General features: G+C 44.6%; 7 protein-coding genes across 9 annotated transcripts; 5 read left to right on the forward strand and 2 right to left on the reverse strand.

Moving 5' to 3' along the window:
• Positions 1 to 30: 30 nt before the first annotated feature.
• Positions 31 to 469, forward strand: LOC108092747. The gene is made up of 2 exons (XM_017192478.1): positions 31 to 145; positions 196 to 469. Exons 1-2 carry the CDS (start codon positions 53 to 55, stop codon positions 352 to 354), a joined length of 252 nt encoding a protein of 83 aa, XP_017047967.1. The 5' UTR covers positions 31 to 52; the 3' UTR covers positions 355 to 469.
• On the reverse strand, positions 449 to 6,443 carry LOC108092746 (glucose-6-phosphate 1-epimerase). 3 transcript variants are annotated; one of them, XM_017192477.1, is made up of 7 exons: positions 5,952 to 6,443; positions 4,038 to 4,089; positions 2,365 to 2,423; positions 2,145 to 2,301; positions 1,663 to 2,000; positions 1,412 to 1,563; positions 449 to 1,208 (listed from the first exon to the last, which is right to left on the reverse strand). In XM_017192477.1, the coding sequence occupies exons 1-7, from the start codon at positions 6,037 to 6,039 to the stop codon at positions 1,161 to 1,163; spliced, it is 894 nt and encodes a 297-aa protein (XP_017047966.1). In that variant the 5' UTR covers positions 6,040 to 6,443; the 3' UTR covers positions 449 to 1,160. The 3 variants fall into 3 exon arrangements, with proteins under 3 accessions (XP_017047966.1, XP_017047964.1, XP_017047965.1); XM_017192475.1 differs by having other exon boundaries at positions 449 to 1,359; XM_017192476.2 differs by having other exon boundaries at positions 1,148 to 1,340.
• A 464-nt stretch (positions 6,444 to 6,907) lies between these two features.
• Positions 6,908 to 8,851, forward strand: LOC108092683 (mitogen-activated protein kinase p38b). The gene is made up of 2 exons (XM_017192371.2): positions 6,908 to 6,994; positions 7,098 to 8,851. The coding sequence occupies exon 2, from the start codon at positions 7,215 to 7,217 to the stop codon at positions 8,310 to 8,312; it is 1,098 nt and encodes a 365-aa protein (XP_017047860.1). The 5' UTR covers positions 6,908 to 6,994; positions 7,098 to 7,214; the 3' UTR covers positions 8,313 to 8,851.
• LOC108092685 (protein FRA10AC1 homolog) lies at positions 8,408 to 9,747 on the reverse strand. Its single transcript, XM_017192372.2, has 2 exons — positions 9,246 to 9,747; positions 8,408 to 9,184 (listed from the first exon to the last, which is right to left on the reverse strand). The coding sequence occupies exons 1-2, from the start codon at positions 9,684 to 9,686 to the stop codon at positions 8,846 to 8,848; spliced, it is 780 nt and encodes a 259-aa protein (XP_017047861.1). The 5' UTR covers positions 9,687 to 9,747; the 3' UTR covers positions 8,408 to 8,845.
• Positions 9,748 to 10,394: 647 nt separating this feature from the next.
• Positions 10,395 to 17,269, forward strand: LOC108092682 (ATP-binding cassette sub-family A member 17). The gene is made up of 15 exons (XM_017192370.2): positions 10,395 to 10,768; positions 10,918 to 11,041; positions 11,148 to 11,348; positions 11,412 to 11,882; positions 11,945 to 12,097; positions 12,164 to 12,342; positions 12,715 to 12,931; positions 12,994 to 13,294; positions 13,354 to 13,666; positions 13,732 to 13,883; positions 13,948 to 14,131; positions 14,276 to 14,513; positions 14,571 to 15,194; positions 15,253 to 16,252; positions 16,309 to 17,269. The coding sequence occupies exons 1-15, from the start codon at positions 10,586 to 10,588 to the stop codon at positions 16,751 to 16,753; spliced, it is 4,785 nt and encodes a 1,594-aa protein (XP_017047859.1). The 5' UTR covers positions 10,395 to 10,585; the 3' UTR covers positions 16,754 to 17,269.
• Positions 17,270 to 17,619: 350 nt separating this feature from the next.
• Positions 17,620 to 20,145, forward strand: LOC108092621 (E3 SUMO-protein ligase ZBED1). The gene is made up of 3 exons (XM_017192259.2): positions 17,620 to 17,794; positions 17,849 to 18,307; positions 18,396 to 20,145. Exons 1-3 carry the CDS (start codon positions 17,658 to 17,660, stop codon positions 19,891 to 19,893), a joined length of 2,094 nt encoding a protein of 697 aa, XP_017047748.1. The 5' UTR covers positions 17,620 to 17,657; the 3' UTR covers positions 19,894 to 20,145.
• A 93-nt stretch (positions 20,146 to 20,238) lies between these two features.
• Positions 20,239 to 26,553, forward strand: LOC108092695 (brefeldin A-inhibited guanine nucleotide-exchange protein 1). The gene is made up of 3 exons (XM_017192406.2): positions 20,239 to 21,344; positions 21,704 to 25,746; positions 25,925 to 26,553. The coding sequence occupies exons 1-3, from the start codon at positions 20,564 to 20,566 to the stop codon at positions 26,060 to 26,062; spliced, it is 4,962 nt and encodes a 1,653-aa protein (XP_017047895.1). The 5' UTR covers positions 20,239 to 20,563; the 3' UTR covers positions 26,063 to 26,553.
• The last annotated feature ends 159 nt before the right edge of the window (positions 26,554 to 26,712 follow it).

The following is a 26,712-nucleotide window of genomic DNA, read 5'->3' on the forward strand; positions in this document are numbered from 1 at the left end:
CAGTGTTATTAGTGCCCTTCTACAGTTAGGTTCACCGATTCCTGTCCTGAAAATGTTTCGCGTTGTTTTCCATGCTATTTTGGTAGCAATCTATTTCCTATCAATTGAAATCATCTTCAACAAGGGAATTTGTGAAAGTGGCAAGGTAAGTCTGACTTTTTTTAAGAGAAGAAGCTACATTTTCTGTATTTTTAGCGCCGACAAAATACTGTGAAGACACGCGTAATGTCCAACGTCAGTCTGGCGCTATATTGGGTAATCAGTTGGTTTACACCTTATGAAATTGTAGAAGATGAAAAAGACTGGGACATAATCGACGGCCGTGACGAGATGGAGTCGTTTCATTTACAATGATGGAAATGTGAAAACAGATGTCCAGCATTTTTGTAAAAAGCGAAACAACTGTTACGTTACCCATAAAAAAACCACATAAAGCAAATAAAACTCGTTGATATTATAAATACAATTATATTTAATTGTATAGTTTATTAAATTAATTGGTACAGATAATTGCTTTTAGTATTTTACACATATTAGGTTTAAAACATTATGTAAGTTATCTATTATCAATCGTATACACTTTTATAAACGGGTACTGACCAGAGCGAGCAACCCTTTACGCATTTGTTTAGTTCATCTATATTTGCGATAAGTAAGATTCTGAAGCAGAAAGTGAGGTCATCACAATGAGGAAGGATAACTTTAGTGCTTCTTCATAAGGAATCGTTAAAGTTTTGCAAGGAAATGTTTCTTAATTCAAAAGTCGCGATTTCTTGACCCCCAACTTCCTGCTTCATAAAACCTGATTTAATAACTATCAATGCACATTATACTTTAGGGTTTCCCCTGGCTTGGAATCTCAAATCTGCTTATCGACTTCCAGTAGGCACAAACTAAGGATGGTAAACAAAGTTATTAGGTGTACATTCCTTTCTAATTCTTTGCACAACACATATTGCTAGAGAGGGTTTTACGATTACTTAGGAAATAGATTAGAGTCTAAGGACCGTGCGGGAAAACCAAAATGTTTGATGTTTCTCCTGGTTCTCCTTCTCCTTCGCCTCCTGATGCTGATCCTCCTCACCAGGATCTCAGTGGAAAAGTGCGCTTTGAAATTGTTGCGAATCGGTTTACCTCATCGGGTTCCGATTCTTTAAACGCTAGCGATTCCGCTTGGTCTTGCGACTAACATTGCCCTCGATGATGATCTGATAGCATGCAAAGTAAAGAATTTGAATTGGAATATGGAGGTGGATTAAGCGACTCTAGTCGTATTGTAAAAAATTTGATAGATTGCCCTTCCAGTTGGATGAGTTTATAGTATAGGGGCACTTGAATTGCTGGGAGGGGGAAACGGGTCTGGTTGTTAGGATGGGTTAGATTGGGGTTACTCCAGCACCGACTGCTCTACCTGAAGGATCTGGCTGGCCTCAAAGGCGGTGCCCGGCAGCAGAATCACCGGCGAGGTCACATTGCCCGCCTCCACGCACAACATGTTGGGGAACTCATCGTCCCCAAAGTCACTCATCTCACGCGACCGATCAACCCAGGGATTCCAGATAACTATAAAAAATAACCCAAAAATATTTTTAAAGTATTAGCAAAAACTTTGAAATAAATTAAAATAGCTAATATTATTATTTTCTTCTCTGATAGACTTACCCGTGTCGGGAAAGTTGTACTTGTGTAGTCTCATTTTCCGGCCGGAAACCACGTTCGTGATGACGTGCTCTTGCGGTGTGTGTTGGTAGATCCTGTCGGTCCACTCGTTGACGGTCACCACTTCGCGTCCTTCTTGGTACAGAGAATTCTCCCGCGTCTTATCGATGAAGTGACATCCCTGGAGTCCTGTGATCTGACACCGCCGCACGTCGGGAACCTTTAGGTAGGTGTGCAGCAGCATATTGAATGTGAAGCTCAGCTCCTTGCTGGGATTGTAGACGCCGATGTGGAAGTGGAGCTCCTTTTCGCGCAGGATCAGACGGTAGGTAATACGGAACCTTTAAGGACATAATAGTTTTATACAATTTATTGCAAAATGATTTTCAGAACTATTACAAAATATATATTACAATTTAAACTGATATTTCTATGTTTGCATTAGGTAAGCATAATATTGATTTTAGTTAAATTGTTCAACTTACTGATAGTTCCAAATGGAGCGCGTGAAGTCGTTGTCCATCAGCGAGAATATGGCCTCGACATCTCCATTATGCAGCCTGTCCGGAGGTCTCTCCAGATGCCACCTAGTAATCCTCGCAAATCCATGTTGCGGACCGAAGGACCAAGCACCGAACTGAGCTGTAATTGTGGGAAAATGTTAGCTTATCGCCCGCGAGAGTTCCTGGATCTCGGCAAACTTACGAAAGACAAAGGGAATCCCGCCACGTATCGCCTTCTTGCCATCGAACGATGCCAGTTTGCTAGAGGAAGAGACGAGATGGATGAAGGAAAAGGCTCGATTAATTCGGTTAGATGCTACTCGAAAATATTCTGGCCATAAAAACGCTTGCAGACCGAGACAGACATTCAGAAATTCAGAAATGCTATTAGCAGCAAAAAAGTGTCTGGCAAAATGCTCCTTGCCCCTTTTTTGTTTGTGTTTTGTTTTTCTCCTGTCGCTGGAGATGACGTTGCCCCGAGTTGGGACTTGCCTTAGGTTTCGTCTCAGCTAATTTGCCGACGCATCCATCAAGCAACTCCTTCTGCCCCTGGGTCTACCTAAGCCGCCGCCGATTCCGTTTCTCCTCCGGTTACTCTGCATCATTTGTAAACGCCTTCAGCTGTGGAACGCATTTGACATGGCGAGTTTCATTAATATTCAGTGGATTTAAGTTCCAGATTTGACGCAAAGTGGAACCACTGCAGCTCTTTGGAAAATTGCATTATTTGCTCCTAGACTTGACTTATATGAAATGTAATTTATTTGGGAATAAAATTCCATATTTATTTTATAATTTATCTATTTAAATCTTTTGTATTTTCTTTTTGTTATTCAAATCCTAATTTATGTTCCAAGCTTCTGTCTCCAGGCTTCCTTTCTTTCGTTTATTTCAAACTAAAGTTATTTAAACCATGCAGTCTTAAACCGGGCAAATAATTAATTTAGTTTTCTACCTCCTCGCTTTATCCATGACCACTGCCAGTTTTTAGTGGGTTTCCGAATGCGACTGGTGGCCACAAAAACCGTCGAAAACTTTCCGGCAGACGAAACAAAAAAGAAGTTAGGAGCGCCAACGAGGGGCTAACACTCCAAATGGGTTTGTGTTTTGCGTTTCTGTGTTTGTGTGTGGGAGCTGGCCGAGAACCAAGAACCAAGAACCAAGAACCCGGCGTATTTGGCCCACAAGCTGATGGGCCACGAACCACTGTGCCAAGTGGAGGGCTCCCCATGTAGTGGGGATTTATCGATCTAGCTGGCCGCGCCAAAAACTCCATTCATAAAAACTTGCACATTGTTTTGCCACAAAGAGGAGCGGGGAGGGGTTTGGGGGAGGGGCTGAAAAGGGGGGAAGCCCAGAACAGGAGTAGGCAGCAACAGGGCGAAAAAAACGGCCATCAATGGAGGCAGCTCTTGGTGCAAGTGCAACGGCTCCTAGCCAACGAGAAGGGGCCGGTGTTATCCCCACCATTCCACCCCGCTCCCCTCCCCCTCCGCCACCGCCGTCCCTGTGTGTTTTTGTGTTTTTATGTTTTTGCCATTCGGTCGCTTTTGGTTCGGTTCGCTGGTTCGACGTTTGGGCCCGCTCGGTCCCGACGTGTTTTTTGTTGGGTGTCATACAAAAACATTTTGCCGCCAAACAGAATGGCTAAGGCTGCTCCTGCCCAACCTGTCAGCCAACCCCCCCCGGGTGACCCCCTTCTGGCCACCATGCCACTGTGTGCCTGGAAACTTTGCGAATCACTTTTTTGGTTGCATGACCAAACGCACACCGTGGGCTTGCGTAAGTTCGGGCTTAAAGTTCGGCCGACGCGGCGTATGAGCGATGTTTAAAGGGTGCTAGCTGCGCGCTGGCAGCAAAGTTCAGTCCACTCACCTGACAAACAACTGCTCCTGATTGTTTACACGCCAGGACACGACTGTGGCACCTGCAAATAGAGCGTGGCAAATAATTGACTTTATTATAAAAAACTATTTGCAAAAAGTTCGTGGGGTCACAATAGTAAGATTTATGGCATTCGTGGCTCTTTCACCCAAGAATCGAACTTAATTATCACATATACAAGCATATAAAAAATGGCCTCTTAAGAATTTTTCTTACAATAAATAAATAAATCTTTTGGAAAAAATGATCATTTAATCTTTTTTTATATTATTCTTATTTTATCATTTCGTTAAAATCAAACACAACATTTTTGAGACAACCGCGTTGCTCTGTTGAACTCATAGATCTCAATCAATTAACGAAAAAACAACCTTAAGCTCTTCAGTAACTTCTGAACTTGTAGATCAATGAATGAATTCGAAGCTAGATCAACTGTGGGAATTATCCAACAACAACAAACGGCAAAGGTAAGTACATGACGCACACACTTCTAACCCACATGGCCAAAACACACACAATCGCGCGCCGGAGTGAGCCAGTAAGTAACTGGCCTGTAAGTAAACTGGCTGAGACCGAATCTCTGGTACAGTTAAAGCCTGGTTAAATGGGTATGGTTACGGTATTGGTGTAAGTATGGATCTGGGCATAACGATGGCCTACGGCCAATGGGTGGGTGAGCACTTGGAGTGCGTGGGAGGAGCTGCTGCTGTTCCCAAAATCTCACTCAGTTTGCCCCAAAATGTGAGATGGGATTTTGGCAAGCCAAAACCACTCCACCGATACTTTGATTATGGTGATTGGATTTTGGCAAGCACTTTATGTAAACTTAAGTTTCAGCGCACTTTGAAACTTATAATTAACATCGTTCGAATTACATGTGATAAGATACACTGAAAACAAAATTTGATGTTGCAAACGATTTCAAAACTAATTTCAGTTCAATACGAAATCTTAACAAAAAATATATTTTAATAATTAAATAAATTAATTCCATAGGACCCATAGAATTTCATAAAATTTGATAGTTGTTCCAAGAACAAATATATGATTCAGAAGGACTTTAGATCATTCCTTCCGTTTTTCAGTTAGAGAAGATGTACAATTTATTTAACGATTAGAATATTTCACATTTTTTAACCTTAAGAGTCCATATTTTAGAAGTCTATTAGATTTTGAAAATCAATTAAATTTGGTAAGATTTTTTTGGGTGTACGTTCCAGTGACTGTGGCAAACGCTGTTGTGTCTCTGGCTGTCTGACTGTTGCTCAAACGGCTGCGACTTGGAAACTAACGTGGGCAGGCCAGACACAGGCAGTCGTAATTGTTGAAAGTACGCTGGGTACCAGTGTACCAGTACACACATAGGTGCTCATAGAGAGGGGCCTGTATACACCTATGTATGCGACTGTTTGTATATATAACGCCTAATCGAAATGTGCTGCGAGTAGGAGCCCCATCGCAAAAGCTGGGAATGGAGCTCTTAGCTCTAAGCTCCAAGCTGGTCCAAAGAATCCCAGCCGAACTGATCCCAAACGATTGTGTGGAGCACTTACCCCCTATAGCGTCTTAGTACCGCACCGATCTTGGCTGATAAGATAGCAGGAAAGCTCTCTGTTTTGGTGCGTAGAACAGCGAAAGGTAACAACAAGGTTGTTTCGAGTACAAAGTGATAACCTCCAAAGGTCGAAAAAATCATCGAATAGGGGGCGAAACGGGTTTCGATTTCGGAAACTCCCAGATAACAAAACTCTAAGCCAATCATGCGCTAAAAATAACGCCATCGAATTTTTGGCGAAGACTGCAAAAACTGTTGTTGGCTGGTGTTTTTTCTTAATTATGATTAATTGTGGCTTTCGTTTCGTTTGTTTTTTTTTTAGTTTTTATTTTGAAAGACCCTCTGCTCACCGTGCAAGTTGATGGTGCAGGTTGTGTTGTTGCCGCGATCCAGAACAACAACACTGGTGGCGGCCATTGCGGCCGCTGTCGTGGCCATTTTTGATTTCTTGTAACGGCAAAGCTATATCCGCCGGATCGTTTGAGATCCTGTGTGTATTAGTGTGGGAGTTCTATGAGTATTTTTCGAAATAAGCCAAAAAACTGTTGCTCCGTGTCACTTGAAGCAAAGCGATCTGGTTTCGGACTCAAAACTGGCGTCGATTGAACTTTAATTTGCGCATTTACATAATGTTTGCAAAAATTATTCTGCACACAAAGCACCGCACTCACACTAATACGAGCGCTTACACACACACGGACGCACACATACGCACGCACAGAGCGCAGCTTGAGTTTTTGTCAATGAACAAATACGTATGGAAAAAACTCGTGCAAAAAACGTCGAATGGAAAAGCGGTACGATCCGGACCTTCGATATAGCGCCAACGAACGACCGATTGAAACTAAACCAGCTTACGCCAACTGACCGCCTTCTGTTACTGAGCGATGTTAAGCCCCAACAGTGGCTATCCCTTAAAAGTCGACTTCGTAATGTACTTTCTTGCAATCGGTCTTTAAAAAAATGGATACCTACTTATGAACGTAAAAAAAGTTATTCAACCAAAAATATTAAAAAATGGAATTTAAAACATTTAATTAAAACCACGGACTATAACTTTTTAAACTGTCTAAACCGTAAACATTTTTCTGCATTTCAATAAATCTAAGAACAGGAATACAAAGAAAAAAAGAAACAATAAAAAATTTTGAAAATACACGAATAAAGATCCAGTTATAAACAATACTACGTATAACTTTTGCGATTTTTTCAATTAACGTGGTGGACTATGAATTCGGAAGAGAAAATATTTAAATGTTACTGTTAGCGCAAGAACGAGCAACAGCTGACTGGAAATCGGTCCAATTGTTGTTATCGATAACCAAACCAGCGTTGTTGTCCAATCAGAAAAAGTGTAGGCGTAGAGGAAAAACAAAAATTAAACTTTAAATATGTAAGTTTTGTTTTAGTTATGCAGATAAAACACCATCTTTTGGGAAAGTACAAGACCTAAGCTTAATTTTTTTACAAATTCCCCAACGATTACTCATTTGCAGCAATGTTGAGGCCAAGACGAAGATAACAATTCCCACGAGCAAGAAGAAGACGAGCCAGAAAAGACCTAGCGGATTAAAAACATAATAATATATAGATAAAAGCTATATAACGACAAGATGGCGAGGAAAATGGCAAAGTTCTACAAGCTGGATATAAATCGTACCGAGTGGGAAATTCCGGAGACGTACCAGAACCTTCAGCCAGTGGGACAAGGAGCCTATGGACAGGTTTGCAAAGCGGTAGTCCGCGGAACCAGCACGAAGGTAGCCATTAAGAAGCTAGCCAGGCCCTTCCAGTCGGCGGTGCATGCGAAGCGAACCTATCGGGAACTCCGGCTGCTTAAGCACATGGACCACGAGAATGTCATCGGTCTGCTGGATGTCTTCCATCCCGGACAGCCTGCTGACTCGCTGGAACAATTTCAGCAGGTGTACATGGTAACCCACCTCATGGACGCCGATCTGAATAACATCATACGTACTCAGAAGCTGTCTGATGACCACGTCCAATTCCTGGTCTACCAGATCCTGCGCGGACTAAAGTACATCCACAGCGCCGGGGTGATCCATCGCGATCTGAAGCCCTCTAATATCGCGGTAAACGAGGACTGCGAGCTGCGCATCCTGGACTTTGGTCTTGCTCGTCCTGCGGAGAGCGAGATGACCGGTTACGTAGCCACGAGATGGTATCGTGCTCCTGAAATCATGCTCAACTGGATGCACTACAACCAGACGGTGGACATCTGGTCGGTAGGCTGCATCATGGCGGAGTTGTTAACTGGACGGACGCTCTTCCCGGGGACCGACCACATTCACCAACTAAACCTGATCATGGAGGTGCTTGGCACGCCGGCCGATGAGTTTATGAGTCGTATTTCCTCGGAGAGTGCCAGAAACTATATTCGCTCGCTACCGGTGATGCCGCGTCGCAGCTTCAAGGACATTTTCCGCGGTGCCAATCCGCTGGCTATTGATCTGCTGGAGAAGATGCTCGAGCTAGACGCTGACAAGCGAATCACCGCCGAGCAGGCGCTGGCCCACCCGTACATGGAGAAGTACCACGACCCGACCGACGAGCAGACCGCAGCACTTTATGACCAAAGCTTTGAGGAGAACGAGCTGCCGGTGGAGAAGTGGCGGGAGATGGTATTCAGCGAGGTGTTGGCCTTCAAGCCCACCCCAGCCTTTGCCGAGCTCCTGCCGAAAGAGCAGTAATCATCCCGGCCACCCCTGTCCCTGTTCGTTCAATGATGCTATATACATTTAGATCAGTCTTTTTTTGCACCTAGTTCAAGCGGAAGTGCTTAGTCGTGATTTCTTTATTCGTGGAGTGTAAACAATCGGCAATATTTATTCAAGAGCGATCTATATTTAGAAAACGCTTCAGTGGCAGGCTTTAAACAATTATTTTTTTTTACCACAGAAGAGCACGTAATCGTTAGATATTACGTTACGTATTTTCGACTTCTCGGTTCGCTTTCTTCGGATACAGAAATTACGGTTGAACTATGTATATGCATATAATGTAGCGATTTCGGAATATTTTTTCCAAAAATCAAAGTCACAGCCTTAATGTCCAGTTCAACTTTAGATTTGGTGTCGGTTTTAACACGCAGTTTTTGTGAATAATCCTGTAAATGTGAGTGTACATGTACATCTTAGTTCGTAAGCGAACGCGTCTCGCGGCCAGTAACTATAAAAAAGAGCACTACTGTCTACGTTGAATCAAAATAAATGTGCTATGTATTTTAAAAGAGGAGATCTTCTAAGTAGCGCTCAAACTCCTGCTCCCTGGTGTTTGGCTCCAGGCCGAGATCGGGTTGCTGCCGCCAAATCTGGTCGTCTGCTGTGCTCTCCTCTGTTGGAGGTTCCTTGTTGTTGGTCTCTTGCTCTGGTTCTGTTGTTGTTCCCTTAGTCTCCTTTTCCTCTTCGTTGTCTGAGGATGTTTCCTCCTCCACATCCAGTTTTCGACGCTTCTTTTTTCGGTCAGCTTTGCGTTCCTCCTTTTCCCGGCGTCGCTGATTCTTATATTCTCTCTTCTTGGTGCGGTAGTTGAGCTGATCCGTGTGTGTGGGACAAAGGCGCACCTACAAAATGTAAGGGGCTCTAAATCCGTGATAAAATCTTGGGATGTCTTTATTAACTCACCTTAACCAGCGCATTAAGTGGCTCTCCCTTTTCGATGTACTTGAAGTTTACCTCCCAGCTACGCAGATTGGTCCGCTCCCCGCAATGACGACTGCCGCACTGGAACTGGCCGATACCGGTGACCACCTCTTGCTCGGTTCGCCAGCGCAAGGCTATCTTGTTCTCCTTGTAGCGCGACAGATCCGCTATGCAGTACTCCTTGAATAGCTTCCGGTAGTACCGCAGGGCCAAACGCTGCTCCCAGCTAAGGGAATCGGTGTCCACCTCGTCATCCTCCCACAGGAAGCGATGATTCTCCCGGATCACATCGATGTCCCGCTTGTGGCGGCGGGATTCAGCATCCTCCGAAGAATTAAGGACGTAGTGGTTGAGAATATAGTTGTGCCGTTCCTTGGCTGTAAGATTATTCAGATTCACGGGAAATAGTTGCGAACCGCTCATTGTTGTTATTGTCTTTTATGTTCATGCTATCAACTTCATGAATTCTGTACTAGAAGATATCGAAATAACTCATGTTTATGCGGAACAGAAAAATTCATGAATAATTTTAAGAGATGCCAGATGTTTAAGTTCAGGCTCTTTTATTAAGATAGGTGTTAGGTGGTAAACAAGATACACAAATTTCTATTTTATTAGTATTATTTCGTGTAGATACTGAAGCTAATATCTAATGCACGCACCCTATTTACAATGTTATTAGATGATTACATGAAATGGCCGTCGCATAAACACAATAATCGAGTGCCAGCCGAGGCTTATCGATATAACGACAGGCATGCTGACGGTTTGGCTATTTCCTAACCAGATCTGAAATGGGAGGATTCCCATATACTGGGGGTTAAAACAAGTTTATCTAACTTTGTTAAGAAGTTTTAATTTACACTTTGCCCTGTTACAAAAAGAACTATAACAAAATTGGTAATTTTCAAATTTAAAGTTCATAAGTTTTGCAAACTTGTTCTTCCTCTTTTTGTTTTTATGTCTTGGGATAATAAAATACAAGTTCAGTAACATTTATTTAAAATCTTGCAAACAGCTTTTATCAGCATTTTCGATGCGCTTCACTGGTATATATTTCACCCATTGTATACATATAAATTTACTAGAATGCAGTCATTGGCGCCCTGTTGATCGCAACGATACTGCGCCGCTTCTATATATACTTTTTGATTCCCGAAGGGGAAGTGTTCAGCGGGTGCGGTTGCTATGTAAATTTCGATAAGTTTTCTGCTCAAACAATCGCTCATCACAACAGGGGCGATAAAGTTGACGACTCACCACAACTATAGAGTGAAAATAAAAGAAATAGAAATTGTGGGGAAAGTTTGTATTAATCAAACATGGCCTGCAGTTGCAGCCCACTGTTCTTTGTCTTTTTGCGCAAAAATCTACTGTACTTAAAATGCAACTTTGTGCCGCTCTTGTTAATCTCAATCGGGTTCATAGGAGTGCTGTTTGGGTACCTCCATTGGTCAACCAAACCCGTTCATTATCAACTGCAGGAGTTTGAGCCCAAAAATGAGGTAAGTTGATATAAAATAACGTGCCCTTGTATGTAAAGCATACGTGAGTGCTAAAGTCACAAGCGCTTACAAATTATTATCTGCAATTTATATAAACGAACCCATGACCGCAATTCGGTGCTAATCAAATTATCTTCACCCATTGTTAGATGGTCCTAAAAGAAACTTACTTTCCCGGAAATGAATTCGACTACATATACTATGCACCCAGTACCTCCAATGTGGAGGACGTCATGGATTTCCTGCGGCTTGATCTCGGGATTATACCAGAAAGTAAGCCCAACAAATTATTTATGCATGATAACCAATTAGATTGTTCTATTGGTTCAGTTTCCTAAACAAGACTTTTTTAATTAACAATGTTTAAATTCTCCCCTAGGGCTGCGCACCTATAACAATAGTCACGAGATGCAGTTAGACATGGAGCAGCAGTGCCGGGAGAGCTGTTTTGCCATCAACTTCCACCAGGTTCCGGATCAGGGCTCTCCGGGGAAGTTTCAATACAGTCTGAGCTCGAATCAGATGCGCATTTCGCCCAGGAAACGTTTTGTAAACGATGAGGAGATCAATCATCAGAAAGGTGAGTTTTCCAGTTGACCGTTGTTCTCGTTTAACGAACCGGCGCTTTGTTCCCTTCTCTTAGATGACGACGATTATATACGCACCGGATTCCTGACCCTACAGAATGTTTTGGACAAGCAGTATATGAAATACCAAAAGCTGAACACTAAGTATGATCTGCTGGTCAGCTCGATGCCCAATCTAGAGGTTATAAGCATGGATAGCCATCGGCTAACCTACTTTGGCACCCTGTGCAGCATTCTGTTCAATGTGGTTCTGCTGAGTACCTTTGTCGTGCCTTTTGTGGAGGAGAAGCAGAACGGGTTGAAGGAATTCCTTAACTTGGTCACGCCCTTGAGTTTCCTGAACGGCCTTACCTTCTTTCTCATTCGCTTTGTGTGCTACATAGCGCTGATAATTTGTATCCTGATCGTGGCTTATGTTTACAAGGCACTGGGGCTGATCTGCTTCGCTTATGTGGCGCTGTTGTTTCTGCTTTATATTCTATCCACCATGTCGTACGCTTATCTGATATCTGTCTGTTTTCATTCAGGTAACTACTTACTTTAAAATCTGTACCAATTGTACTAACCATTATTATTTGTCTACTTGCAGTTTTTTATGCGAAGATCGGTGGCCTTGTTATGTTGATCATTCCCTATGTGTTTTCTTTTGTGAGAAGCTGGGCCACATCGATAGCTTTTGTCTTATTCAGCACAAATGCATTCTTGGAGGGATTAGATGTTTTTCAGACATTCTCTAATAAGCGTAAGGAATTTTCAGATACATTTTGTATTAGTCAAATTCTATTTTCGGCTTAAATGTTTCTTGTAGATCGGGAATTCGGGGCTGCGGATCTGTTCAGAGAAATCAAATACGATTCTTCTAGAATGTTTTGGGTCTATGTTGTGCTCGTTTTTCAATCCTTTCTGTACGCCCTGCTCTACAACTACTTGGGTTGTGTGTTTCCCGGTCCCGGAGGTCTAAAGAGACCAGTTTTCTTTTTCCTAGACGTAAGTACTACAAGCAAAACCGGAACGTATCCATCGAAAATCGCTCGGTTCGGAAATCATTTGGGTTAGCACTTTTATTGGGTCTGGTTTGCATCGCTGGTCTATTTAATTTATTTAATTTAATTGCTTTTAACATCGTGTAAGAAAAGAGGGTCAATTATTTCATTATCGGTTTCGGTAGCTTCCACTAACCTTATATTTTTTCGGTTTCGGAAAAGTTACACTGTTTTATTTCAGTTAATTTATCGGTTACGGTTGCACAAATCGGTTAATATCGGGAATTCGACGGTTTCGGTTTCGCGTGAATGGTATGTTCGTAGGACTTAATTAGGCCTGTTTTCGATTTTAAATCTGTATCTTTACAATTTTTAGCCCAAGACCTACCAGAAGCGACAACGCAATGAGTACACGACAGCACCTCGTGGCACCCATGCCATAATAATTACGGAGTTGTGCAAAAAGTTCCAGACAAGTAAGCGCGAAACGCTAATTTCGGACAACCTAAATATGACAATCAACAACAAGGAGATTACGGTTCTACTGGGCCACAATGGTGCTGGCAAGACCACCATGATGAACATGATTATGGGTGAGTAATAAGAATAATTCTATTGGCGTGTACATTTGATACTGACCCTCTATCTTATCCAGGATTGGTACCCAAGGATTCGGGAAAGATTATTGTGTGCAGTGAGCGGGATGTTGCCTCCTATCGACACCTGATCGGCTTCTGTCCCCAGCACAGTGTATTCATGAGCTACATGACCTGCAAACAGCACTTGGAGTTTTTTGCCCAGCTGCGTGGTTCTAGTCGCTCCGATGCACGTGTTTGGGCGGATGAGAAGTTAAAGAAACTGGGATTGAGCGAAAAGCGAGACGATTTCGGTCGAAATTTGTCTGGAGGCATGAAGAGACGTCTTTCGCTGGGCATCGCAATTGCCGGAAATACGAAGTAAATTTAAATCTATTCAGTTGAAAAGCCTGATAAAACTTTTTCTTGCTTATTCACAGAATCGTAATCCTTGATGAACCTTCGTCAGGGTTGGACATAAATTCACGTCGTGAACTGTGGGATATTCTTCTAACTCTGCGCAAGGAAAAGGCCATTCTGGTTACCACCCACTACATGGAGGAGGCCGAGGTTCTTGGGGATACCATCTGCATTCTGGCCAATGGCAAACTGCAAAGCATTGGCTCCCCGTTGGAATTAAAGCGAAAGTCAGGCATCGGCTATCGTTTAAAATTGGAGGTCAACGACTTTACATACCGCCAAAACGAAATAATGGAAATAATCCATGACTTTGTGCCAACAGCCCGAGTCTTGGTAAGATAATCTATAAATTAACTATAATTACGTCCAGTGTTAACCCTCTTTTATATTTCCAAAAGAATGTGGTGAAGCCTACTGTATATATTTGTCTGCCGTACGCTTATAAAAAAAGCTTCTCAGAAATGCTACATAAGCTGGAAAATAAAAGAAGTCTGTTGGGCATAAATACAATTTCCATGACAGACACTTCACTGGAGGATGTTTTCTTAAGGTACTTTTTCATGTTTATTTTTTTTTTTGGTATTTATTGACATAAACTTCGTTGGGAATTTCAGATGTGCTGGGGAGCAAGATCAAGTGGACACCCCAGATGGTTCAAGGAATGATGCTCCGTTACTAACCCAATATAAAAGATTGCCCAGCCAACCGATGCAACCCAGTCTGCAGCAACTTTGGATGGCGGTCTTTTACAAAAAGTGGACTTTTATCTCCAATGAATGGTTATATTCCCTGATAATGGTAGGTATTGAACAAATTTCACGTAACGAACACATTTTTTTCTTACATGGTTTCCCGATAAGCCTCCAAACACAAATTGATAGCATTGCATTTTATATATGTATTTATATTTGTGACACCCTCTCCACCATTTTGTTTTACCAGATGTGTATTCCCTTTGTTTGCGTTTGTGGGGCTATACTTGTTATGCACGCCATGTCGATAGTGGAGAACGAGGAGGCTCTGCCGCTAAAACTCAACCAAATGGGCAGTGGCATTATTTACATTCACAATCCGACGGGCCATCATTCCCAAGTGGAGCAACAGCTGCGTCAGCAAATCGAGCTAAATGGAATCACTGTGAAAACAATGCAACTGCGTGGGAGTAATGATATACAAAATGGTGAGTATTCCGTCTCGTACCGAAATTCTGAATAACTATGACTATTGTGTTCTTTAGAAACCCTCGAGTTGCAAAGCGAAAACTTGGCTGATTTCCTGCAACAGGTGATTGGCATCATTGACATGTACGGCGGTGGGCGTGTGACCGCAGATTCACCCTCTATAGAAATCATATACTCGGGAAATCGCTACCACAGCTCTGTGGAGCTGGTTAACCTGGTAAACTCGGCAATGCTGAAGTTAGAGCTTCAAGGATCGGACATTGATGCTACATACGTGCCCATCCGTCGATTTATCAGCGACGTCAGTCCCTCTCGCCTGGAATACTATGCTGTTATAGTTTCCGTTGGAATGTTCTTCTTCATGTTCTACTTTATCTCGCTGCCGTTCAGGGAATACGCCAATGGATTCCGGCAGCTGCAGACAATGTCACGATTTACTTACTGGCTGTCCCATTTTGCCTTTGATGTTCTACTGCTAACCTTTGTTTGCACCTTACTGTTTCTGCTGCAGCATTTGATTATGCCCGTCGAACTCTATTCCACTGCAGAGCTGAGAGTCATTGTTATGAGTATCTTCTTTTACGGCTGCAGCTACTTGCCTATTTTGTATGCCCTAGGAAACAATTTCAAGTCTATTTCCACGATATCCACGTATTTGCTTTTGATGCTGATTGTGTCAGGTAATGTTTGCAATAACCAGTAACAAACTTAGTATTAATGTCCTTTTTCACTTTTTAGCGATTGCTCCCCTGATCACCTCCAGTAATGCGGCGGCCATGAAACTTCATGAAACCAAGATTGCCTTCCTTTGTTTTTTGCCGGACTTTAACCTTAACCACCAGTTGCGCATCATCAACGAGAATTTCATTGAACGTCGTCGTTCGGGACACATAAAGCAACTTGTCTGCGAGGAGACTTTCTTTGCTTATGCATGTGCCGTTTGCTTCTCCGTTATGGCATTCTTTACCATCGTGCTGGAGCACAAGTATCTGCGTCGACGAATACATAATGGCGTCTGGAGTTGGTCATTCCAGCAAAAGAAGAACAACTCGACGGGCACAATTCCAAGTACCCCACTTTCGGTTATCGATGATTGCGAAAAAGAAGAACAGCGAGTTAAGGAGCTTATGGAGCATCCCAAGCCGGAGTACCCACTTATAGTTAGCAAACTGCGAAAGCGATATAAGGATAAGGTAGCTGTGGACGGACTAAGCTTTGCGGCAACAAAAGGAGAGTGCTTCGGTCTTCTGGGCGTTAATGGAGCGGGCAAGACCAGTACCTTCCAGATGATAGCAGCCAATTTGCCGTTGGATGGTGGCAACATACGCATCGATGGCATTGAAATTCGCAAGGATGAGGTGGCCTATCGCCATTGTTTTGGCTACTGTCCGCAGTACGACGCCCTAAACAAATTCATGACCGCTGAGCAGTGTCTGCATTACATGGCCATGCTTCGGGGATTGAGTACCTCAACCGAGGGTTCAGGCAGCGTTAAGGAGAACGTTAAATACTGGCTGGAGAAGATGCATCTAACAAAGTATCAGCAGGTTCAAGTGCGCCACTACTCGGGCGGCACAAAGCGTAAGCTTCTTGCTGCAATGGCCATGATCGGTGCCCCTTCATTGGTTCTCCTCGATGAACCTACCACGGGAGTCGATCCCATCTCGAGACGTTTTCTCTGGCAGTGCATCAAGGACTTTCAGGGACAGGACCGAACGGTGGTGCTCACGTCGCACAGGTAATACAACTGCACTTAGTTTCTTTTTTATTATTTACTCATTTGTGTCTTTGTAGCATGGACGAGTGTGAAGAACTGTGTAATCGTTTAGCCATCATGGCTGGTGGCAAATTCAAGTGTCTAAATAATATCTGCGCGCTCAAGCGATTAAGCGGCTTTACAATAAAACTGAAAATGAAGGAGGACACCGAAACGGACGAGAATGTGAGCACGATCACAACCACGCTGAAATCACAGTTTCCTGGGCTGGAACAGCGAGAAAACCACGCTGGCACACTTACCTACTTTGTGGGCACACAGGAGAGTATAGTCCACTGGTCGGATGTGTTTAAGATAACCGGGGATTACTTAGATAATCGGTTAAGCGATCTGGTCGCAGATTATTCTGTGAACGAATGTACCCTGGAGGATATTTTCCTCAAGTTCGAAAAGCAGTCGAAATCCCAATCAGAGTCACCTCAATCTTCGCTGCAACACATTTCGGGAAGCAATTACGTATAAACCTGGCAGACAGGTGTATTTAAATATCAAAAAGCGACAGAGCTCAAGACTGCCGTCGTGGGGATCGGGCTCACCTTTTCCGCGACACCATCCATCATCTGTATAAATTCCACTTAACACGTTCCTCGGCCAGTATTCACTTTCTTTACGAATCTCTTAACTTAGAGAAAGCTTAATTTCTCGACGGCAGTCACTTTGGCTCTTAGCAGTCGGCAGGATTCCTCTACTTAACGAATGCATGTGTACCGACTAATCAAATCTAACAAAGACGGAAAGTTTGTGTATGAAATGTGCAACAATTATATTTATTTTTTAAGTATAAGCATAATTAAAAAACCTAATTATTAAGCACTATATTTGGTTACAATTATCGGAATAATTTGTGTAATATGAAAAGATCTTTAACATTTCTCATCATACATAAAATGTATATTTAGTCACCCCACATTTTAGTATTCCAAAATGAAAATATTACAAATATTATTATTCATTTAATAAAGATTTCTATTATTTATACATTCGTTGTTTTACTAAATTAAAATTTTCGAGATTCGTTTTATTCGTACACAAGCAAATACCGAGGATTTTGTGCGATGTAGAGATCTATGGCAAGATTTGATTTTAGAACAAAAAAGTTAATCTTATCCTAGTGCCTACTGTAAAAATGTATTCCTGCCGTACAATGAATGACATAGCAGCCCAAAAATATGGCACAAAGACGTTTTAATAATAAAACTGATACAAATCTTGTTTCTTAAAGGGGACTTCACAGTAAAAATTACTCAGTAAATTAACGAAGATTTGTCTTGATTGTTATACTTCGAGCTGGCCACACTTAGTATTTATTTATTTACAAAATAAAGCCGAGTCCCTGGCCTTGATCCGCGGATAATATATTCCCGCCATGTCGCGAAGTAAGATATGGAGGTATTACGACAAATTGGATCGGAATTCTGCTCGATGTCAGCTCTGCGAAAAGGTCATCAAGACCTGCGGAAACACCTCAAATTTAATGAAGCACATGAAAACCCATCCGCAAGTGTAAGAAGCTTTCAAATTCGAAGGCGCCTTTACCGATTTCCTAATATATTACAGTGATTTATATGATGACGAAACTGTGGTAATTCGAGGTATTTACAAACGAAGGGACCCGGATGACTTTAAACGGCGGATGCGAAAAGCGCTGCCTTTTAAGGAGGATAGCTCCGACTTTCATAGCGAGTTGGTTTCGAAAGCGTCTAAAGAAGCAGCTAGTTTCATCGAGCTGGATTCTAATGGACTGACAAAGGTTTCCTCAGAAGGTCCAGTTGCCGTACAAAGCGTTGGATATGCGTGGTTCAGCCAAGAAGAAACCGTTTCGGGAGAAACCGTCAGCGCCGAGGATATCATCGAGTTTGAGCCAAAGGAGGAGCCCGAGGACCTAGCAGGAAATTCGCTTCACGAAACCCAGAAAGTATCAGTACAGGAAGTCGATTTTGAGCCCAAGGAAGAACCCGGGGAGCTAGTAGGCAAATTCATTCTGGAGGCTCAGAACGCAACACCTCAAGAAGTCGTGTAAGTCGAAAATTTATTCTAAAACAAAGTATTCTGTAATGAATTATCCAATAAGAAGAACATCATATTAATTGTTAAAAATTTGCAGTAACATTAATATGGTCGTTCCTGTGGCAAGACAGCGTTCGCTTCATCAAGACGTGGCCATTTTCATCTGCCGTGACCGTCAACCGTTGGAAATTCTTGAAGGCGAAGGATTCAAGCACCTGTTTAAAGTATTGAACCCCAACTACAAGCTACCCAGCGTAGCAGAGCTAAAGGCAATCATCAGCAGGGAGGCACAATTGCAGAGATCCAAACTTCGTAAGCAGTTGGCTGGCATCTCCACCCTTAGTCTCAGTTGCTCGATGCACACGAGGAGCGAAGGTCAAAGCTGGCTGGAGTTGGTGGCCCACTTTTATGATGGACGGCAGCGAATCTTTCGAACGCTTTCTGTGCAGAACCTTTCCAATCCCTTGACATCCATCCATATAAATGATTGCATGGTGCGTGTGTGCCAGTTATTCGACATCAACAAGTCAAAGATTTCGTGCATTACGACCAGTAGCAATCGCATGCTGGAGGATGCGGTAACCTTGTTTTTAGGCGAACAGCATCATGTGCTTTGTTTTGCCGATCACCTCAGTTCCCTCCTTGAGGCTGTGGTACAGCGTTCTGAAATTCATATCATGTGCGAAAAAGTGCGTCCATATGTGGAGGCTCATCTGGATTCGGAAGATAAAAGTTCGCACAGCAAACTTAAGTTGGATGGCATTAAGAGCTTTATAACCACCTACGAAATGCTAGAGCCGTACCTGAAACACACTTCTACTTCTTTGGATGATCCACTCCCGCTTTCACAAGAGGAAGTCGAATTAAGCCTGCAGTTACTAGACGTGCTGAGACCTCTAACAAGCTCCATACGTGAGCTAAGTCGGACACCCTACCCTTTGGCCAGTAATGCCCTGCCCATCGCCCACACTCTGATTAACGAACTGAAGCAGGAGAGGAAAATGGAACAACAAGTGACTCAGGAGTTGCGATTGTTTATGATGCGTCAGATGGAGGAACACATTGCGGGCATGGAAAGGAACTTTAACCTGGCCATGGCCACTTTGCTGGACCCGCGGTTCCGGAATATTCCTTTTCAAAGCGGTGTCCTTGTTGCGAAATACATGACGCAGTTGTATGACATGATGCAGGCCTATACAGAAAGCGAACGGTTAGTTACAGTTGAACATCCTGTGAACAATGATTGCTTTGACATCTGGGCGGCGTACAAAGCCTTTTCAAATGGGAAACAGCGGCTCTTAAACGAAAACAACGGTCTAGATACTGAAGACGAAATAGCCTCCTACTTCTGCAGCGGCATTAGTTCCTTGCAGGCAGATCCCTTTCAGCTCTGGCAGGATCTCTCTGCACCTCATCCCTTCCTGCACACCGCAGCCCAAAAGTACCTACATATTCCAGCGACCGCAATGTCTCCATCGAGACTTTTTACGGACGATGGAGCGTTGGTGACGGAAAAGTATGCCGTACTCCTTGACAGAAACATGGAAGACGTCCTTTTCATGGCGGATGTGCCACAAGATGAGTGGCAACTTTAACATTGAGCTTAGTCAACTGATACCACATTTTTAGTTTCGCTTTTGACACACTTATAAATAGTAATTTATGTTTTGTAATACCTTTTTGAAGTAGGGTTTATAAGTTCCAAGTTCTTTAATTTACGCGTCAAATAACCAACGGGTTTTTTTCAACATAAAGATAAACTATATTTTAAACAAAATATTGTAAGTGGGAAACTATTGAATTTATTGAAGTGTTAATATTGTTATCACTAAATACCGTTGTCAGTTTAAATAAATGTGATACCAGTCAATTCAAATTGATAACGGAAAATACCAAAAAAATATTGTGTTCTTTCCAACACTGATTTTGTGTTATTACTTTTTCCCTTCGCGGTCACACTTCTGATGACGTTTTTTCGCATTGTATTTTGAAGCGTATTTAAATGTGGAAAAAGTTAAAAATTTGCATCATGCAAACCTCCACGACACGCTAAAAACACGACAAGTGCCGCAAAGACGACAATCCAACCGAGAGGAGCACTCCGCGCAGCTGGCGAAGCATCCAGAAGGCAGCAGCGAAAGTTGCGTGGCTGTCGTTTCCGGAAGAGCTGGGCAGAAGAGAAACCGTTGGTGGAGGAAGGGGGGGCAAGAGCAGGCATAGAAACCCACTCAGCGGAAGCGACCTTGGGAGTGGCAGCGGCCCAATATGCACAACAACTCCACGAAGACCAAGGAAATGTTCATCGTGCGTGCTTTAGAAAAGATCCTTGCCGACAAGGACATAAGGCGCTCCCATCACTCGCAGCTGAAGAAGTCTTGTGATTCGGCCTTGGAGCAGATCAAGGCGGAGCTCATCAGTGCTGGTCAAATCGCCGAGGGCAACGAGCTGCCCTGCGCCGCACTTCCGCTACCCAAGAACGATGCGGCGAGCATCATCAATGCGGAGACCTACTTTCTGCCCTTCGAGCTGGCCTGCAAGAGCCGCTCACCGCGGATCGTGGTCACCGCTTTGGACTGCCTGCAGAAGCTTATCGCCTATGGCCACTTGACGGGATCTATTCAGGACTCGGCGAACCCCGGTCATCTGCTCATCGATCGCATCGTCGTGACCATTTACGGCTGCTTCAACGGTCCCCAGACCGATGAGGGCGTCCAGCTTCAGATCATCAAGGCACTGCTCACGGTGGTAACCTCGCAGCATGTGGAGATCCATGAGTTCACGCTGCTCCAGGCAGTGCGCACCTGCTATGACATCTACTTGTCCAGCAAGAACCTGGTCAACCAGACCACGGCCCGAGCTACGCTCACTCAGATGCTAAACGTGATCTTTGCTCGCATGGAGAACCAGGTGTACGAGCTTCCGCCTCCCAACTCTAATCCCATCAATGGCAGTATCCACTCGGAGGACTGCAATGGATCAGGAGAGGAAACGCCGGGAGATTCCGACGAAGTCATTGCCTCAGAGCTACTGGCGGAGATCATATCAGGTGCGTGGCACTGGGTGGAGGGAGTTAAATTGGCAGAAAGCACATATTTTCTTGAGAGGAAGCCTAAAATATTTTTGATCAGCAATAGTAGCTCACTGTCTTGTTTATATTTTGCATTCAAACAAACATACAATTCAAATACTCCCATTTTAAGCACTCAACGTGCTTTCATTAATTGAAAGGAAATTTTTTTTTTCTGCTGGGCGCAACTTTTGTTGCCCTACAGTCTATGAAAGCACTTTATTGTCTTCCATATGAGTCAGCATAGTTATTTACACGATAAGGTGCAACATTAACTGCCGCTCCTCCTACCCGCCTATTAATCATTGCGCAACAATAATGACGATTTCGTATTTTAGCTGCCTACAATGAGGCCATGAAGGATCAGGAATCGGTTGGCGAGCCAGAGTCCACGGTCAATGGAAACGACTACTCTTCGCACTCGGATCACGACAGCGTGGAGCTTCACAGCGAGAATGATGCAGTGGTGACCGCCAAGTTCACGCACATCCTGCAGAAAGATGCCTTTCTCGTTTTTCGGGCGCTGTGCAAGCTATCAATGAAGCCCCTGCCAGAAGGTCATCCAGATCCGAAGTCGCACGAGCTGCGATCCAAGGTGCTGTCTTTGCATCTGCTGTTGCTCATCCTCCAGAATGCCGGACCCGTCTTCCGCTCAAACGAGATGTTCATCATGGCAATTAAGCAATATCTTTGTGTGGCTCTGTCCAACAACGGAGTAAGCTTGGTACCGGAGGTCTTCGAGCTGTCGCTTTCGATCTTCGTGGCTCTCCTGTCGAACTTCAAGGTGCATCTGAAGCGCCAGATCGAGGTGTTCTTCAAGGAGATTTTCCTCAACATTCTGGAGGCCAATTCGAGCAGCTTCGAGCACAAGTGGATGGTTATTCAGGCGCTGACACGCATTTGCGCCGACGCTCAGTCTGTGGTGGATATTTACGTAAACTACGATTGCGACTTTTCGGCGGCAAATCTTTTTGAGAGACTAGTCAACGATCTCTCGAAAATCGCTCAGGGTCGACAGGCCCTGGAATTGGGTGCTAATCCGATGCAGGAGAAATCTATGCGCATTCGCGGTCTGGAGTGTCTTGTTTCCATTTTAAAGTGCATGGTGGAGTGGAGCAAGGACTTGTACGTTAATCCAAATATGCCTGTTCCCGCCCTGCAGGTGCAATCGCCTACGAGCACGGAGCAAGATCAGGCGGATACCACCATACAAACCATACACAGCGGCTCTAGCCACAGCCTTAATTCGAATCAGGAGCAACTGCAGGATCTTCCCGAGGCGCTGGAGGAGCGTAAGATGCGCAAGGAGGTAATGGAAACGGGCATTGAGTTATTCAACCGAAAGCCGCAGAAGGGAGTCCAGTTCCTGCAGGAGAAGCAGCTGCTGGGCGCCACATGTCAGGATATTGCCCGTTGGCTGCATGAGGACGAGCGATTGGATAAGACAGTGATTGGCAATTATCTGGGCGAAAACGATGACCACTCCAAGGAGGTAATGTGTGCCTATATCGATGCCTTCGACTTCCGACAACTGGAGGTGGTGGCTGCGTTGAGAATCCTTCTCGAAGAGTTCCGACTGCCAGGCGAGGCGCAGAAAATAGATCGACTGATGGAGAAGTTCGCCAGCAGGTACTGCGAGTGCAATCCGCAGAACCAGCTGTTCCAAAGCGCCGACACTGTTTACGTGCTGGCATTCAGCATCATCATGCTGACCACGGATCTCCACTCGCCGCAGGTCAAGCACAAGATGACCAAGGAGCAGTATATTAAAATGAACCGCGGCATCAGCGACAGCAAGTCGGATTTGCCCGAGGAATACCTGTCCTCCATCTACGACGAGATTTCCGAACACGAAATCAAAATGAAAAACAATTCGGGAATGCTTCAACAACCGAAACCCACTGGAAAGCAGGCCTTCATTACGGAAAAGCGTCGAAAACTTCTGTGGAACATGGAGATGGAGGTCATCTCTCTCACGGCCACCAACCTGATGCAGTCCGTTTCGCACGTCAAGTCACCTTTCACATCCGCGAAGCATCTGGAGCACGTGCGTCCCATGTTCAAAATGGCTTGGACACCTTTCCTGGCCGCCTTTTCTGTTGGTCTGCAGGATTGCGACGATCCGGAGATTGCCACGCTCTGCTTGGATGGAATCCGTTGCGCCATTCGCATCGCCTGCATCTTCCACATGTCCCTGGAGCGAGATGCCTATGTCCAAGCGCTGGCGAGGTTTACCCTTCTGAATGCCAACTCGCCCATTAACGAGATGAAGGCCAAGAATATCGACACCATCAAGACGCTGATTATGGTGGCCCACACGGATGGCAACTACTTAGGCAGCAGTTGGCTGGACATAGTCAAGTGCATCAGTCAGCTTGAGCTGGCGCAGCTCATTGGCACTGGAGTGCGTCCGCAGTTCCTTTCGGGAGCGCAGACAACACTCAAGGATTCACTGAATCCCAGCGTAAAGGAGCACATTGGCGAGACGAGCAGTCAGAGTGTTGTGGTCGCTGTCGATCGAATTTTTACCGGTTCCATGCGCCTGGATGGTGATGCCATCGTGGACTTTGTGAAGGCCCTTTGCCAAGTGTCGGTGGATGAACTGCAGCAGCAGCAACCGAGGATGTTCTCCCTGCAGAAGATTGTGGAGATCAGTTACTACAACATGGAGCGTATTCGTCTGCAGTGGTCGCGTATTTGGCAAGTGCTGGGAGAGCATTTCAATGCCGTCGGGTGCAACAGCAACGAGGAGATCTCCTTCTTTGCGCTGGATTCACTGCGTCAGCTATCGATGAAGTTCATGGAGAAGGGCGAGTTCAGCAACTTCCGTTTCCAAAAGGATTTCCTGCGTCCCTTCGAGCACATCATGAAGAAGAACGCCTCGCCGGCGATTCGGGACATGGTGGTGCGTTGCATCGCCCAGATGGTGAACTCCCAAGCGCATAACATCCGTTCCGGCTGGAAGAATATCTTCAGCATTTTCCACCTGGCAGCTGGCGATCACGAGGAGCCAATTGTGGAGCTGGCCTTCCAGACAACGGGCAAGATCATCGGGGATTTGTATAAGCGCCAGTTCGCCATCATGGTGGACTCGTTCCAGGATGCGGTCAAGTGTCTGTCAGAGTTCGCCACCGCCAGGTTTCCGGACACCAGCATGGAGGCCATACGCCTGGTGCGCACCTGTGCCCAGTGTGTCCACGAGGCGCCTCAACTGTTTGCGGAGCACGCCGGCATGGAGAACGATGCCTCGGTGGCGGAGGAGGATCGTGTGTGGGTGCGCGGCTGGTTCCCGATGCTGTTCTCGCTCTCCTGCGTCGTCAATCGCTGCAAGCTGGACGTGCGAACGCGCGCGTTGACCGTCCTCTTTGAGATTGTGAAGACGTACGGCGAGAGCTTCAAGCCCAACTGGTGGAAGGATCTGTTCAATGTGATCTTCCGCATCTTCGACAACATGAAGTTGCCGGAGCACGTCACCGAGAAGTCCGAGTGGATGACCACCACCTGCAACCATGCCCTGTACGCCATCATCGATGTCTTCACACAGTATTTTGATGTCCTGGGGCACTTGCTGCTGGAGGAGCTGTTCGCTCAGCTTCACTGGTGCGTTCAGCAAAGCAATGAGCAGTTGGCGCGCTCTGGCACCAACTGTCTAGAGAACCTGGTCATTTCGAACGGGTTCAAGTTCAACGAGTCGACGTGGGACAAGACGTGTCAGTGCATCCTGGACATCTTCAACGCCACGTTGCCTCAGGATCTGCTCACCTGGCGGCCGAAAGCACATTCCAGTAACAATATTCCCCAGGAGCACAACCACTTCGAGGCGCTGCACATCCGTTGTGTGGTGCAGCTGGAGCTGATTCAGACCGTGGACAACATTGTCTTCTTCCCGGCGACGTCGCGCAAGGAGGATGCCGAAACTCTGGCCCAGGCGGCTGCAGACTTAACTGGCGGCCGGAACGGATCGCAATCGCAACTGCTCGAGTGCCAGCGGGAGGAGCAGGGAATGTACGGCTATTTGAGGACTCGCCAGCTGCTCACCTTGGCTGATTGCCTGATGCAGTCGCATCGGTTCGCCAAAAGCTTTAACGCCGCCCACGAACAGCGCAGTCTGCTGTGGCGGGCAGGATTCAAGGGATCGGTGAAGCCAAATCTACTGAAGCAGGAAACCTCTTCGCTGGCCTGCGTCCTGCGGATTTTCTTCAAGATGTACGGCGATGAGAACCGAAGCAGCGACTGGAAAGGCATCGAACACGAACTGGTGCAGGTCTGCAAGGAGGCGCTCGAATACTACTTGAGATTGCAAAGCGAGGCCCACCGAGATGCCTGGACATCGCTTCTGCTGCTCATCCTGACGCGCCTGCTAAAGATGTCTGATGCAAGGGTAAGTTGGGGATTAGATTCACTTCCATAATCTAAGAAAGCATACATTAGGTTATCTTTTTTTGCTTTTGTTACACTTATATATTTATTAAGTTAAATGTATCTTTAGAGCATTTAATTTCTTTCCAAGTTAATTATATAAATCAAATCAATGATATTTACAATTTATCTTCTTACAGTTCGCCACCCACGTGTCCAACTATTACAGCCTGCTGTGCGATATGATGTGCTTCGACCTCAAGCCCGAACTGAGAAGTGTCCTTAGGCGCGTGTTTATGCGCATCGGTCCAGTATTCAATATAATGAGCGTTAAATAGTCACGGAGGAGCCTCAGCCGGCTGGCTAGTTGACTCGGCCATGTTAATAGATCGATCCTCCCAAACTCCCCTCAAATCGTAGTTCATAGTGCACCCTTTGGTTCCCTCGGCTTTGTTGTTATGTTGGCACTTAATCATACATACGATTATATATATTTTTATTATATTTATAAACAATACATAGGCAGAATGTAATGTTTATTAGGCTTAACCAAGAAATGTTGTTGTTTTTATATATATATAGTACATACTTATGGGTATGCTATGTAAGGCTTTAATGTGTGCGTGTGTATAGTTTCCTTCAGTTACGAATTTGGATTTTGTTTTCCCTGGTGTAACCACACTTAAACATTCACCTATTACCGATTAGTGTGTAGCGTAAATACCGATTAAACCAGCATTATGTGCAGCCTGTATATTGCTAGTGTTAATTTAAATCAAAATCTATATAAATATATATTTCAAATATACAATATAATTCTATTACCAAATCGATCTGCATTTCATTTTATTTGTTCGATTTCGTGGTTGGCAATCCCCATTTAGGATCCGTCATGCATATTAAGACCAAGTTCAAGGTGGTATGTGATCTGATTAAATGCTCCCATCTGTAGCATCACCCAAGTAATAAAAAGTTTTTATTTTCGGTC

This window comes from Drosophila ficusphila, unplaced genomic scaffold, assembly GCF_018152265.1.
Source record: "Drosophila ficusphila isolate 14025-0441.05 unplaced genomic scaffold, ASM1815226v1 contig_127, whole genome shotgun sequence".
NCBI lineage: Eukaryota > Metazoa > Arthropoda > Insecta > Diptera > Drosophilidae > Drosophila > Drosophila ficusphila.